This window comes from Carlito syrichta, unplaced genomic scaffold (genome assembly GCF_000164805.1).
Source record: "Carlito syrichta isolate Samal-C Ts95f unplaced genomic scaffold, Tarsius_syrichta-2.0.1 Scaffold306767, whole genome shotgun sequence".
In the NCBI taxonomy this organism is placed as follows: domain Eukaryota; kingdom Metazoa; phylum Chordata; class Mammalia; order Primates; family Tarsiidae; genus Carlito; species Carlito syrichta.
In genome coordinates, this window is record NW_007250863.1 from 735,072 (window position 1) to 751,928 (window position 16,857).

Consider the following 16,857-nt stretch of genomic DNA (forward strand, 5'->3'; position numbering starts at 1 on the left):
GCAGTCTCATTACCACAACTGTAGAGGTCTGGAAGAATGACTTTAAGAGATTGATAGAAAGGTTAACCCAGTGCAAGCACTACATTTAAAGCACATTGTTGGCCAAGTTTGTCCACTGTATGTCAAAAGTAATGAAAACACAGGATGAGATGAAATAAATTATGCTCATAAACTGCTTTTTAGGTAGAAAGAGTTCAGTTTTGTGAACATATAACTTGCTTTTCTCCAACAGAACTGGCAGCTTGACTAGGCAAAGGTAGTAATTATTTTTGAAAGATATAAACTTGGCATCACATACCAGTAGAGAACTGCCCCAAGAAATATGCAGCTTCTGAATACTGGTCAGATGATAATATGAAATGAAAGGCAGCATGGTGTTATGGGGGGAAAAAACATTAAATGGGGAGAAGTTAAGGATTCTAGACTGTGATTTGGGTTCTCAGGTTCTTTACATGAAACATTGAGAAAGTTGGATCAGGTAATTTAAAAGGAATTATATGTTTACTACTAATTCTAAAAGATTATGATGGACAATATACCTAAACAATTATGGAGTAGCATCAGTGTCAAAAATCTGGAAAGATCTTTTTTCTGCTCAGAATTACATTAACATTTTAAAAGCGACAAGAATTTGGATGACCATAGTTTGAAATACTGAATAGAGGGGAAAAAAAAGTTCTTTCCAGGCAATGGAAAGCAGCTTTTAATAGTTAGTATCCATATATTCAAAAACTTTAAAAAACTTTCTCTATCTAGATCTTCTGATATCCTTCCTACACATTTTCCATTTGATTTCTGTGCAATAATCATTTTGTGTCATTTGGACAAAAGCGGTATTATAGATTTCCCCATTTTATTTAATTGCATAGAGGAGAAATTAAGGAATGACAAGTGACTTTCAAGATATTTAGATAAACCATACTCTCTTGGCTTTGTACTCTTAGGGGGAAATGCAAAGCTTCTGGCAGGAAGAAAAGATTTCTGATATAAATGGCTTAGTATATGACTAAGAAAGATCTGTTTGAGCATTTTTGATGAGGTAAGTTAAGTCACGTTTTCCTTGTTCATCTGTCTTACTTTATATATTGATGTATGCTAGGTAGCTTGGCAAAGACACAGGTAATAATGGATACAGAGGTTTCTTTCATCAAATAAAATTGTGTAAAATATCAAATTAGATGTAGATAATGAATACTGCAATCTAAGACCCCGTGACCAGCATGAAAACTGATCATTTCTGAAGCAAAGGAAGCACATATGGCTATAAATCATCATGAGAGATTCAGAAAACACTCAATGATAAGTGTTTACTTAGTCTACTCTAGCTATAATTTCAGGTTATAATAGATATTATTTGATCAAGAATGTTTTATTCCCTAGAATAAGAATGTTTAAATCCAATTTCATATAGAGGCCTGTGGCTTTTATTACATTCAAATTAGTGTAATATAGAATATCTATTTAAACATGAAATATTCAGTAGGACTTCAACTACCTGTTGCTAAATGTTCCATCACCAATTTCTTTACCACTACTCTTAAAAGCCTTTGATGTATATTGGTAAAATCTCAAATGATTTGCCAAATACTAAGTATGGATGCTATGTAAGATTAAAAGTGCAAGGACTATTTCCTTAACTAAGGAAAAAAGAACCCTAAGGAGTTGCAGAGTATATGAACTAACTTCATAGGTATATTCCTGATTTCATGCCACACACATATGATAACTTCCTCTACCATAACAGCTCTCTAGGTTAGTCTGACAGAGCACCTGACTTTAAGAAACAAACGAACCAGTGAAACAGACATGGGGAAAGATATGTACATTTTGGAAGTATTACATTCAACATCTGTTCCACAATCTGGCCATTTTCAGGGATGTCCAACAATACTGTTAATCCAGGTGAACTATTTAACCAGATTTAATAGTCAATTGATTAATAATAATAGATTCCAAGTTAAACAAGGCATGTATACATTAAAGAAAGCAGTACAGAAATGTACTGTATATGAACTGTTTACAAAAACATACAAAATGTTGGATGGCACAAGGGATACAGTGCTAATATAAACGGATCGTTTAAGCTAAGTGCTTAACATAAACTGTCCATCCCTATAACTAACAAAGAATATTTAAGGGACATGAAATATTTCCTATAAAAATAATGCTATATGGTGTAGAGTACTTTATTCAGTGTATTTTAGGTGGTATTCATATGTTCATTATTTTTCTTGTTGATTCAGTGAATATATCTTCATCATGTTTCCATTTTCATTTCATTCAAAGCTCCAGGAAAATCTAACTTGCTAACAATCATTTAAAGCGAGAAGAGACAAAAGCAGGAGCAGCAGCAGGAGCAGCAGCATCATGGGTACCAGCTGGGACAGTGTGTGCTTGCAGGTGTCTCTCAGATATGTGCTACCTGTCGCCAGAACTTGTGCTATCAGCTTACACCATGGTACCAAATATCTCACTGAGGTCACTTCACAGGGCTGTTGAGGTGATTTTTTTAATACCTCTCCGCTGAGCAAGAGTAGAGCGGCCTACTGGTTCCAAAACTGGTGACTGATTACGATTTAAAGCAGAATATGTAGCTGCCATGGCACCCTGAAAAAAGGAAAGAATGGTAATAACAAAAATGACAATGGATAGTCACATGTACACAAATAACTGAAGGTTTTTTTCAGATAATTTTTTCATATGTAAATATTTATAGACTTTATTACGTTCATAATGAAAATAACCACATTGTTCAAACCCACTGATTTAACTAAAACTGCAGAGGCCAATGTGGGAGGCTGAAATTATATATGAGCTTATAACAAGCATTCCTTACTCATTTTGGGACTATTTAACTTTTTTCTTTGCAATCCTTTCATATAAGAGGCAGCAGGGCATCCTCTTTAAGTTAGGAAATCTGTAAGTGATCTGTCCTTATTCTTTTTTAAGTTGGAGTCTCACTCTGTTGCTCAGGCTGGAGTACAGTAGCACACTCATGGCCACCCCAGCATCAATCTGCTGGGCTCTGGCGACCCTCCTGCCTTAGCCTTCCAAGTAGCAAGAACTACAGGCACATGCTATCACGTCTGGCTAATTTTTGATTTATTGTAGAGACAAGGTCTTGCCAAGTTCCTGGGCTGGTCTCAAACCCGTGGGCTCAGGCAATCCACTCGCCTCGGCCTCCCAAAGTGCTGGGATTATAGGCTGAGCCACCAAGCCTAGCCAATCTGTCCTTATTCACAGTGAATACCTACTAAAGTAGACAGAGAAATTCAAAAGTTGCTCTCAAAGCTAGTTTTATTAATGATATTTTGACATGCCTTAACTTTTTCTTTTTGAAGTCACCCACTGTAAGAGAAAAATCACATCAGAACCGAATTCAGGCTGAAAGGGAAAGGTGCTAGGGGCAAGGAGAGGGATTCTCGGAGTCTCTTCTGGAGGATGTGTGGAACACAGTGACTGAACGGAGCCTCTCACCTTTACTAGATGTGGCGCGTCCTGTCTGTTCAGTTGGTATTGTGGCAGTTGGTCCCAGTGGACGATCCAAGGATGTCTGAGCACAAGAGCAGCAGTCAGTCTCTGATGAGGGTCTACATGAAGCATCTTTGACACAAGGTCCTATAATGGGAAGGATAATAATCAAACAAATTTAAAGTCCCTCCCTTTTTTGGCTTCTTTTTCTGTGGCATTTGATACTGGTGAGCATGCTTCCTTAGAATCTATGTCATTATTTTTTTCTGGTAGCAGCCCTTTGGGCTCAAAGCAATTAGGTCAATATGAAAATTTGGGGGAAAAAAAAAAAACCCAGCCTGTTTTCTGTCCTTTGAGTAACAGTAATTAATTTTGAGGCATTACAAGGGGCCAGTTTACCACATTTTATGTACTTTCAAGTACTCTGGCTTTTTTTCCCCCTTAAATTCTCTGAGTTGCCTACAATGTTGTAGGCTTAAGTAATGGTCAGCTACTTAAAACTTTTTTGTGCTGCTGGTCAATACTGAAAAGCAGAACATAAATATCCAATAATATGAATTAATGGGAAGTTTCTAAATGCCTCCCCCCCAAAAGATTACCGAGTTCTTTTTATTTTTTCCCTCCTTCAAAAGTAACTCAAGAGCGTTACAGAAAAATCAGAAAATATTGAGAAGTGAAAGCACATGAGGAATACCCATGATCCCACTCTTCAAGAGACAATCACTTAACACTTAACACTGTCTATCCAAATGTCTTTCTTATGCATGGAATATAGATGCATATAATTGCTACATGGTTTTATACTCTTCAAAATGATGACCCAATTGTCATTTATAAAAGCCATCTACCATTTGTACGGTGTGGAGTAGTTTAAAAGTGATTTTTAAGAGGAAGGTCCTGAAGGATAAGCAGGAGCTAGATTAGAGAAGGGAAGGGGGAAACAGCATTTCAGGTACAGTAGAGAGTACAGAGTGCATTTGGAGGAAAGCCCTCAGGTACGAGAGATGTTACAGTTAAGGAACTGACAGGAATGCAACGTGGCTATACAGCATAAATTTACTGCCAAGGAGAATGTGGCAGCGGATAAAGTGAGAGAGGTAAGAAGGGACAAGACCAGGAAGGCCCTTGTAAGCCATATTAACAAATGTGAACTTATTCTGATGGCAATAAAGTGTTTAAAGTAAGGGAGTGATGTAGTCAAATAGAGATCACACACACTAAGTGTGGAGAAAAATGGACTGGAGGGGCCAAGCCTGGAGACTCCAATTTGGAGACTGGTGAAAGAAGACAGCTTCAGGGAGGGACATAAGAGATGGGAAAAAAATGGATGGCCATAGGCACATTGAGGTATTTAGGAAAAGAACTGACAGAATCTGGTGATTGACTAGATATTGAGAATTGGGGTGATACTGTTCCAAGTACTCCTCTGCTATTAGACATTTAGTTTCTCATATTTAGTTCTCATTACCAGCTAAGAACAGGAATAAGCAACTAAACAGAACTAAAAGTAAAAAGCAAAAAAAAAAGGAATCTCCCACTTTCAAATTCTGAAAGTGGGCAAAAGTGCTTAAAAAGCATAAAAGGTTGCAAAACTGCCCAGGGGTACAATAAAACTCTATTATAATTTTAACAAATCTGTGTGTTAATGCAATTTTAGTCAAGTCACTTGGAACTACTCTTCCTACTGCTACTTCTTTAATGGCTACTCCTCCTAAGCTTTCTCTTTAAATGATAGTACTCCCCCGAATTCCTTCCTTGGCTCTCTTACTAACACTCTGCTCAGATAATCTCATTTATACTCATAGCTTTAGCTACTATGGATGAGAACTCCGAACTTCAAGCTTCACCACAGACTTCTCTTCTGACACCTGTATCCATACATATAGTCAGTTTCCTAATAGACATAAGCATCTCAAATATATAATGTCCAAATCTGTAACCAATGTGTCTCTCAAAACATTTTTTTTTTTTGGAGTCAGAGTCTCACTCTGTTGCCCAGGCTGGAGTACAGTGGCATGATCATGGCTCACCATACCCTTGAACTCCTGGGCTCAAGGGATCCTTCTGTCTCAACCTCCTAGTAGCTGGGACTACAGGTGCATGCCACCATACTCAGCTAATTTTTTTTGTAAAGATGGTGTCTTGCTATGTTGCCCAGGCTGGTCTTGAACTCCTGACCTCAAGTGATCCTACTGCCCTAGCTTCCCAAAGTGCTAAGATTACAGATGTGAGCCTCCACACCTGGCTGAAAACTACTTCTTTTGTAGGCTGGCTCACACCTGTAATCCCAGTGCTCTGGGAGGCTGAGGTGGGGAGCTTTTGTATTCCATAGCTCAGAGAAGGATACTACCCCTCACCTATTTGCCTGAGGTAGCAATGGGGACTGCATGCTTGATATCTGCTTCTCCTTCATTTCTTATGTCTCATAAACCATCAAGTCTATTCTGTCTCCTAAGTTTCTCTTTCATTTGGCTCAAATTCCATTACAACTGCTGCTCTAGTTTAGGCCCTCATCATTCATGACCTGAATTATTGCAAAACCTTACAAGTAATGTCCCTAATATTAGGTCAGTGAGAATTGAATGAAATAATGTAGGTAATGTAGGTTAGCATAGTCCTTGACACATAGGTACTCAGTAAATATGACACATATGGCCCACATGACTGGAAACATTCACTTGTGCAACTTGTCGTTGAGGGGACACCTCAGATCGCTAGAGACCGCTCTTCCATTTTGTGGATAATAATAGTATTACATCATGCTTGTAATCACAAGTCTGAACTGTACATATCAGCTAAAGTTACAAGTAATAACATGGAATCTGTAAGATAGACTGTGAGTTGGATGCAATTTTTTGTGCTCTCTTTTAATCTTCATTCTCACCTGTCCCTTTCTCTCTCACCAAAAAAGCATATTGAAATGCAAGTGAATAAGAACATTATAGAGATAACCTCAACTTGCTTTAATAATTATTAAAACAGAAAGTAATATGTAAGCTCCAATACTTCATTATTGGTAATGTTACCTAATATACCTCACAACCAATCACGACAAAGTTTGTGGTAGACTCCATGGGTAAGAATTACTGCTCTACGGAATACACTATAAAAAGGAAAATCTAATCACTTCACTGCCTGATATGTTCTAACAGTTTCACAATACATAGCATAAGCCCACAATCCTAAGCATGAACCACAAAGTCTTTCACAATCTGGGTTTATCAGCTACCCTCTCCCGTGCACCCTGTATTAGTCACATCAAACGACCTGCCTGGAGGCAGTCTGCTATTCTCATGCTCTCATCATCACCTATATGTATGTGAGGCTCCAGACTATACCCTTCTGCTTCCCAAATTTGCCTGGAAAACTCCTTCACTGCTTCTGGAAAGCTTTCCCTGAAATCCTTCTGAAAAAGCCTCATCTGTGAACTTCTGTAGCACAGAAACTCCACCACCGTTACAGCATACATGACACTATACCACACATTTTTGAATGCCTCCCAACTAGACTATGAGATAAGGAATTCTGTCTGAAGTATATCTTTTATCGTTAGGACCTTCATTTATTAAGCATACTGCAGGTGCTCATTAAGGGAATAACAAAGGAACCAGGTACCCAGAAAAATGAGTTAAAAGGTTTAAGAAATTTGATTGCTAGAAAAAGGTAAAGGCTACATTTCATTTTAAATGCAATTATAAAACCAAATATTATCTATACAGACATTAAACTGGTTAACTGAGGCTTCATGCTCTTTGCCAATATAATCTATTTAAATTCTGGAAGTGGTCTATGTATGTATACAATTGTCTCGACTTAAGCTTCCATCTCTAAGAAAAATCAGCAAGCACTTTCACCAATATGTATCTTCTTTATCTACTATATTTCTTAAAATTTGAAGTGGAAAATTGTATTCTTTTTTCTTAAAAAATTTTCTGTGAATAAAGTGAAAGTAGAGCAGAATTGGAAAGCATGTCAGTGCTATTCAGGGGATAGAAGATCTTCCAGTGAGAAGGATTCTTCAAATAGATTTCAAACAAATGTGATAAAACTAAGCCACTGTTTATTATTAAAAAGACAAGATCCCTTTCTTTGTAATGTGAATAAAAACTAGAACACTAAGTAATTGTTCTAGGAGACAAGGGCTTTGGAATCAGATATTTAGTTTAAAGCATTCACATATATCTGGTGTGTAACCATGGACAAGTTCATACTAAAATTCTGGTCCTTGGTTTCCTTCTGTGAAATGGGGATACTATCATATATTTTACAGGGTATTAGGAAGATTACATGAGATAATTTAGGTAAACTGCCATGTGAGGCACACAGAGAAATCATGAAGACTACCACTATTATTATTTTTACTTATTTTTTGTAGAGATGAGGACTTCGCTATGTTGTCCAAGCTGTTCTCTAACTCCTGGGCTCAAGCGATCCTCCTGCCTTGGCCTTCAAAGGTCCTGGAATTACAGGCATGAGCCACCACGACTGGCCAACCGCCATTATTATTCATCATGTTTGTCAGTAAGAAATAGTTTCAGATGTCTAAATAATAAGGCCAAATCAATGACATCTGGGAAATAAATAAGCGGCCCATTTTTGAGTTCAAGTTATTTGGTAACATCACTTTAACACACTAATTTATAAACAAAAGTTTCTAACTGATAATATTTCTTCTCACCATGTATTATGAAAAATTATTTTCTCAAAAATTTGTAATAGGGAGTCACTTACCTTTGCTGTGTCTGAAACAGAGTTCCAGTAACCACCACTGAGTGAGAATTTTCCGCTACCTATTCGTGCCAATATTTCTTCAGGTGTATCATCAGGACCATTTGCAAATGGAGTGTAACTAATTTATAATAAAATTAAAATGTTAATGAATAAATTTCTTATTTGGTTAGTAATCTTTTTTTTTTTTTTTTTTTGAGTCATGTTCTCACTGTCTTCCGGGCTGGAGTACAGTGCCATGATCACAGCTCACTACAATCTCAACCTTCTCAGGTAATACTTCTGCCTCAGACTCCCAAGTAACTGGGACTACAGGTGTGTATCACCACACCAGCTAATGTTTTGTAGAGATGAGGTCTTGCTATGTTGCCCAGTCTGGTCTCAAACTCCTGGGCTCAAGCAATCCTCTCGCCTTAGCCTCTCAAAGTGCTGAGATTACAGGTGTGAGCCACCACATCCAGCCCATTGGTAAACTTTATATTTATCCACATTGTCCAAAAGCACTCTGAGTAATTCAGCTAAGGTATACCTTATTGACATCTACCAAGGTGGAAAAAAAAATCAATAAAATGAAGCTCTGTAAGGCACCAGGTCAGGGTACAAGTTACAAAATATTAATCGGACTTAATATACAACAATATAGGTATTTTAAGATATGAAACATTATAGAATATTTAAAAATAGTTTTTTGTTTCTGACATAACAAGAGTACAAAATAGGTATGGAAAAAATCAACTTAAAACCTCAGTATATTAATAAACAGTACATTATTTTTAAAACATCACTAATGATATAGATATAGATGTGGAATCATTACACAACTGTATATATTGGAAAGCACAAGAAAATATGGAAAGATATGACAAATAAAGATTTTTTTTTTTTTTTTTTTTTTGAGTTGGAGTCTCACTCTGTTGCCCAGACTGGAGTGCAGTGGCCGCTCCTGGCCACTGCAGCCTCGACCTGTTGGGCTCTGGTGATCCTTCCGCCTCAGCCTTCCAAGCAGCTGGAACTACAGGCGTGCGCTACCATGCCCGGCTAATTTTTTTTTTTTTTATTGTAGAGATGAGGTCTCACCAAGTTGCCCAGGAGTGTCTCGAACCCGCGGGCTCAGGCAATCCACTCACCTCAGCCTCCCAAAGTGTGGGATTACAGGCTGAGCCACCGAGCCCAGCGACAAATAGAGATTTTTTAAAACCCAGGCAATTCAAACAAATATTGATGAATAAATGCTTTCAACATACGGTACACACTCACCCAGTAAGCATTGTATAGAGTAGAACACCAAGACTCCATATATCACAAGCAGCATCATAGCCTTGTCGTTTTAAAACCTAGAAAAGGTGAGAAATTAATAAATTAGTATTAACACTGTTTTTTATATATATTTGGATAGGCTGTGAACTGAATTATATCTCCCGAATCAATGCCTACGAGAAAAACTTCAACAGAAGACGATTAACAAATAAGGCAAGATAATAGTCATATTCTAAAACATTCTACCACTAATTCATATATATAAAAATTAACTTTGCTTTTTTTAGTAGCATCTAACATGCTTTATTTGCAAGTAAATACACACACAATAATTTATACACCTGTTAATACACTATCAATAAAATAATTTCATTTACATGTAGGATACAAAGCATTTTCTCTAAATATTTGTATAATAAAACTTCTGGTAATAGAGGATGAACAAAGACAAAGAATGTATACAGTGTTAATTTTATGTTTGTCTTTCTTTTCTTTTTTTTTTCCATGCTGCCCATCAAAAGAGGGCTGGATAAAAAAAAGTGGTACATATACATAATGGAATACTACGCAGCCATAAAGAAGAACAAAATCATGATCTTTGCAGCAACCTGGATGGAATTAGAGTTTATAATACTGAGTGATCTCTCACAGAAACAAAGAGCTGAGTATCACATGTTCTCATTCATAAGTGAACCTTGAACAACTACGATATTACTATAAGAAAAGGACTGAAAGTGGCGGGAAACTGCAGGGATGGGGGGGGTGGGATTGACAGTACTTAATATCTGCCTGGGGAAGGGGGGGCACACCTCATCGATAAGGGTACCTGCATGGTGAATATTTGTATACCTAGGCCTGAATTGTACCCCACAATTTTGCTTTTTAAATTTCTATTTATTGAGTATTGCAGGCATACAGAGGAATATAGAACAAATTGAAGATAAATTTCTTATTTTACTGAATTTATATTTTGTATGGGGCTACAGAAATTGTTGAACAAACAAAGCTTTTGAAAACACACATAACCTAGTACAAATGACACAGTGCAAACTAGTACACACACACACACATATATATACTTTGATTCACTCAAGTATTTAATAATCACCAACTATTACCAGGCATGAGCTATGGCAAAATGAAAATCCTCAATTTCCTGAAAAAATCAGAGTCTGGCAGGGAAATAAACATATAAATAGTTAACAACTCCACATGATAAGTATTATAACAAAATGATGCCTGAAAAGCTATGCATATAAAGATGAGGAAGTAACTTATTCTTGATATGGGAGAAAGGAAAGAACAGAGAGTAGCCTACTTGTATTGGACCTATAAGTAAGAGTGTAATAGGCAAAGAGAGGAAGTAGGGAAGGGCAAAGGACATTCCAAAGGCAGAGGCAAAAAAGCAGAGCAGGTTTAGGGACAGGCAAGAAGTTCAGTGTGGCTAGAACTGCACATAGGGAATACTAGAGAGACTGAAGGGCATTTATACTATCTTGTTAAGGAATCTATATTCTCCTATAGGCAATCAGATGTCACTGAAGCATTAAACAGGAAAATAAAGGACTAGAATTTTATCCTAGTTATTTATTCAGTAAATCTTCAATTAAGATTAAACTATTCTATATTAAACACAGTGAATGAGTTTTTAAACATACTAAAAAACTACAAGCAAACTTTCACAATTACCTCTGGTGCAACAAAATTTGCAGTATAACAAGGAGTCATGAGAAGACCATTTTCTGCTCTCAGCTGTTTTGCAAAGCCAAAATCACAAATTCGAATAGATTCCGGATTACCAGATTCATCCACATAAAGAATGTTGCTAGGTTTCAAGTCTCTGTGAACCACCTAATTGAAATACAAATTAAAGCATTCACAATATAGTTCTGTTACCAAAAGTTCTTTATTTACAGACTGTCAAACGATGCATTTAACATGATGAGTGCTGACCTTTAAATTATCCCAACATTACAAAATGCTGATAACATAAAGCACAACTCTCTAACATAGACCTGGGACAAGTAGGAAGAGGAAGAAAGAATAGTACTTACCTCCCCTCTTAGTTCAATTGAGTAACTGGTTTAAAAAGAAATTCAAATAGTAATAAAATCTACCTCCAGGTTATTCACTCACTTAACAATATTTACTGAGGGCCTATCATGTGCCAGGGCATTATATAAAAAGCTGCAGATACTATGGTGAACAAGACCCATAAGATCCCGGCCTTTCCATGCTAGGAGCTTACACAGTAGTAGGGGGAGCAGAGACTAGATGAGATGAGGAATCATTAGGGATGTCACTTTAAATAGTGTGGTTAGGGAGGGTCTCTAGAGGAAGAAACATCTGATCCTAGATCTGAAGGACAGAATGAGTAAGCCATGAGAACAGTGGGGGAAAATTATTCTAAGTAGAGGAAACAGTATATACAAGGTCCAAACCCAAGAAATACAAGCTAATAGACTAAATGGAACAGGCATGGCACTTATGAGTAAAAAGGAAAAAAACAAAACAAATCTGGACTTTTTAAAGGTATTATTTGATATACAAATGAAGATATCACACATGCAAAGAGATACCCTTTCTTTAGAGTTCTGTATTATTTTCTTCCTTTGATGACATACCTGAATACAGTAGTCCCTCCTTATCTGTGGGGGATACATTCCAAGACCCCCAGTGGATGCTTAAAACCAAGGACAGTACTGGACTCTATATATACTATGTTTTTTCCTTCACATACGTACCTATAATATACTTTAATTTGTAAATTAGGCACAATAAGAGATCAGTAACAATGACTAGTAATAAGTTAGAACAATTATAACAACATGCTGTAATAAAAGTTATGTGAATGTAGTCTCATTCTCTCTCTCAAAATACTGTAGAAAATTCAGACCATGGTTGACTGTGAGTAACTGAAATCCTGAAAAGTGAAACTGTACATAAGGTAGGAGACTACTGTATTTCTTTTATTGTAAGCTTCTCTGACACTTCCTTTTAGATTTATGTGTTTCTTCCATCACCAAATTCTGCAGTAATCAAATTAATCTAATTAATCAAATTAGTTTTGGTTCCCAACATCCAGAACATTACTTTTCCAGACTATTTTAATAACTAATTACTGATGAGGTATGGGGAAGAGAATGTAAAAGACTTAGATGACTGCAAGGTCATACATTCTTCAGTGAATATTCAGTTCTACTAATTTCTTTTTTTTTTTTTTTTTTGAGTTGGAGTCTCACTCTGTTGCCCAGACTGGAGTGCACCACAGCCTCGACCTGCTGGGCTCCGGTGATCCTTCCGCCTCAGCCTTCCAAGTAGCTGGAATTACAGGCATGCGCTACTACACCTGGCTGATTTTTTGATTTATTGTAGAGATGAGGTCTCGCTGCCCATGCGGGTCTCGAACCCGTGGGCTCAGGCAATCCACTCACCTCAGCCTCCCAAAGGCACGGGATTACAGGCTGAGCCACCGAGCCCGGCTAGTTCTACTAATTTCAAAGTAAATCTTTGACAAGTTAGAAGTCTGGAATTAACATTTAGAATTAACATTCTATTTATTGGCTTTTAGGGACAAAGGCAAAAAATAAAAAATAAGTGGAATGCACTGAAAGTGAACTTCTTAAGAAGTTATCCTTTGTCTACATATATCAAAACATGTTGTACACTAAGTGTATATAATTTTTATTTGTCAACTAAAAAAAATTTTAAAAGAAGTAATCTCTTATTTTCTTCCCCTCGCTTTCCACCCCCTTCACTCCTCTGTTTCCCTTTATTCCCTCCCTCTCAGACTTTCCTTATTTATAAAAAAAAAATATTTTCTTTGCTGTCTAATAAAAATATGTGTGCAGGAAGAAATGAGGAGAGCATCCACCAGCCAGCAGCCAGATGACCAGCTGGTCTCCAGCCGTTTTAAGGATTTCCTTAAGGACACCCTGTTTCTGCGTCTAACTTGAAGTGGGTCTGGTTTTCAAAAGTACAGAATGACCTACTGGAAATAATGCTATGTTTTCCAGATCACTTTTTCTTGGAAAGCGTAAGAGTTTAATATAAACAAGTTAGGATATCAAAGTGGCACTTCAAGCTCAATGGGACAAGTTTATGGAAAGGAAGACAATTAGTGTAATTGTCCTATTAATTATAATTATACTAATTACAGTTATTTTTCATTACATGCATAAAGTAATTTCTACCTTTATAATTTTAGCTCAAGCATTAAGAAAGAGAAAGAAAAAAAGGTGTGTACAAATAATATATAAAATATTAAAAAGACTTACCCCTTGTGCATGAAGATATTCAACAGTCTTTGTTATAGTGAACAGTACAGCACTGGCCTCTCGTTCAGAGAAAAATTTCTGTCTAAGAATTTTATCCAGCAACTCACCCCCTTTCATAAGTTCTGTTACTACATACACGTATTTTCCATCATCATATACCTATAAAATTCAACATCAAAATGTAAAAAATTATGTGAAGCTCTGTGTGTGCCCAAAACAAAGTTTAGCATATTAAAGATAAATTAAAACATTTTATATTCAAGAAAAATTTTACTTGACACAACCAATGGAGAATATCAAAAGTATAAGCAATTTTATACACATAAGAATATTAAAATAGGAACTGATGGGACTGAATGTCAGAAAACTATCCAGAAATTTCCTTCTGTGAAACTTAATTCAGGGCAATCAAAGTAACTATGGACATCATATACAAAACGGAATTGAATTTTTGCTTTTAGGGTTAGTTCTCTTCTTGATCTCTTTTCTATCTACTAATAATGGCAAGAACTGGTATAAAGATACACTCCTGTGAGTGTCCAGAAATTTCTCCAATAATAGAACACCTGTATTTATATACGCAGAATGAATGAGTTACTCTGATTTTTATTAAAATGAAAGACAAGTTATAGCCAAGAATTAAGTAGGAAGATTAAGGAGCAAAGATAAATTTCATCCAACCACATGGAAGCCTACCAGTGAACTCCTAAGGGTAGAAATAGAAAGCTCACTGGGATTTTGCACTTGTATCCTGGGCAATCCCTATTAGAAATAATTTCTTTATTAAACTTCAGTCCTTTTTATTTCCCCCTCACCATAGAGTTAGTGAAAACCTTTATTTAGCTCCATAAGAGGTACCAGGAACTATACAGGTAGCTTCTGGAGCCCCAAATATGGAGGAAAAAAGGTACCTGCCCTCAAAATTTTTGCTATAGTAGGGAGAAACAGACATAGGTAAGAGTAAAAAAAGTACTGGAATACTATAATAAAAGTCTGAGGAAAATTTTAGAGACTTTAGAATTTGAAATAAAGGAAGGAGCAAAGATGTAAAAACAAAAAGAGTGACAATAAGCCGGGCTCGGTGGCTCAGCCTGTAATCCCGTGCCTTGGGAGGCTGAGGTGAGTGAATTGCCTGAGCCCGTGGGTTCGAGACTCGCCTGGGCAACTCAGTGAGACCTCATCTCTACAATAAATCAAAAAACTAGCCGGGTGTGGTAGCGCGTGCCTGTAATTCCAGCTACTTGGAAGGCTGAGGCAGAAGGATCGCTGGAACCCAGCAGGTCGAGGCTGTGGTGGCCAGGAGTGTGCCACTGCACTCCAGTCTGGGCAACAGAGTGAGACTCCAACTCAAAACAAAACAAAACAAAACAAAACAAAAATAGTGACAGTTAAGGGAGTTTCTAAGGCAAGGCTGAGATAAAGTATTTCTACATTTCCTTTTTACTTTTCTCGGTTGGATTCTCGGAGATGTTTAAGAGTCACTTAAATAGGTTTACTCTCTTTTTTTTTTGAGACAGGGTCTCACTATGTCACTCAGGCTGGAGTGCAGCGGCACCATCATAGCTCATTGCAGTCTCTATCTCTTGGGCTCAGGTGATCCTTCTGCCTCAGCCTCCTGAGTAGCTGGGACTACCGGTGTATGGCACCACATCTGGCTATTTTTAAAAATCTTTTGTAGAGATCGGGTCTCACTATGTTGTCCAAGTTGGTCTTGAACTCCTGGGCTCAAGCAATTCTCCCACCTTGGCCCCCCAAAGTGCTGGGATTATAGGTGTGAGCCACTGTGCCTGGCCTACAGCTTCACATTTGAATGTGACAAAGTTAACATTCTTTGTCTAACAATGAGCAGTAATAAATTAATCAGAAGGAACTGGAGTTTTGACAACACCCAGATATGGCCTTTGAGCCTATGTGAGCACCATCAGCAAGAGAAGATTTAACACTACCTGGGGGGAGGTCACACCCTTTGCCAATATTCTGTTATAATAGAAGACATGGGAGCAGGGCATCATGACAATCCAGGACAAAGGGGTGTCCTGGGGGTGGTGATGGGCAAGGCAGGGCAGGCTTCCTGGAAGAAGGAATACTTTAGCCAAGTCTTAGATGTGTGATATTTAGCCAGGCAAAGAAGAAGGGAAATGGTGTTTGCAAATGAGGGATCCACAAATTAAAAAACAGGGCAGCATGAGAAAATGAGGCATGCTCAAAAAGTCATATGGTATGTAAAGAAGCATGAAAACTACTACAGAGGAAGACAGGGGCTTAAGGGGCTGAGGAGTATGAATTGTAGACAGGTAAGTTACATGGATAGATATGAGCATTAAATCTCTCTGGCAGTAAAGTGGAAGACAGTTTGGGGAGTCTGTGGAGAGTGAGACTAGCCAATTCTGAATATTAACTAACAGTAATATTAATATAGACCATTTGGGTGCATGTTCAAGTAAATAGAGATACCAAAAGTAAAATGTCAGAAATAGTCCTCTTCTTAAAGTAAAAAAATTACCCTATAAACACATTTTCTTGATAAACAAAATTATGCTATGTACATTGTTTTCAAATTTACCTTTTAAACTTACTATATTGGGTTGTCTACCTACTTTATATTTAAAAATACAGTATTCCAAATGTGAGTTAGACAACTGATTGAAATGATCTAAGTGAAGAATCTACTTACATCCTTTAGAGTAATGATGTTTGGATGCTGTCCATAACGAAGAAGAATTTCAATTTCTTCTGTTGGATCTCTCTTGCTTTTATCAATAATCTAAAATGCAAACATTTATCATAAAATCTCATGAACTATATAGCTATAAACCTTAACTGTTCACAGCTACAGACCTTAGGTATTACCTCATGTAAATACTGTATATATAAGCCATTTATCTACCTGACCAGACTATTTAATTAAAGTCAGTCTTGATATAGATGAAAAGTATGTAAATTCTAACCCATAAATCACATCTCTACCAGGTCTCTTCAATGAAAGTTGTTTAGGACTTAACAAAAACTAAAAAAGCTTCAAGAAAATGTACCAAGAGCACAGTTAACATATCCTTTTTTTTTTAAGCATAGTAAAGTAAGCAAAGTTAGCATATCTTTTTTTTTTTTTTTGAGTTGGAGTCTC

General features: G+C 37.0%; 1 protein-coding gene across 6 annotated transcripts in view; it reads right to left on the reverse strand.

Moving 5' to 3' along the window:
- Positions 1 to 1,353: 1,353 nt before the first annotated feature.
- RPS6KA3 (ribosomal protein S6 kinase A3) overlaps positions 1,354 to 16,857 on the reverse strand; it is a 114,777-nt gene continuing 99,273 nt past the window's right edge. For all 6 annotated transcript variants that reach the window (XM_021715164.1, XM_021715163.1, XM_021715166.1 and 3 more), the window contains 7 exons: positions 16,408 to 16,497; positions 13,734 to 13,892; positions 11,146 to 11,307; positions 9,457 to 9,533; positions 8,203 to 8,320; positions 3,478 to 3,618; positions 1,354 to 2,607 (listed from right to left, as the gene is read on the reverse strand). In XM_021715164.1, the coding sequence (XP_021570839.1) occupies positions 2,485 to 2,607; positions 3,478 to 3,618; positions 8,203 to 8,320; positions 9,457 to 9,533; positions 11,146 to 11,307; positions 13,734 to 13,892; positions 16,408 to 16,497 (870 nt within the window). In that variant the 3' untranslated portion in view covers positions 1,354 to 2,484. The remainder of the gene's footprint in view (positions 2,608 to 3,477; positions 3,619 to 8,202; positions 8,321 to 9,456; positions 9,534 to 11,145; positions 11,308 to 13,733; positions 13,893 to 16,407; positions 16,498 to 16,857) is intronic.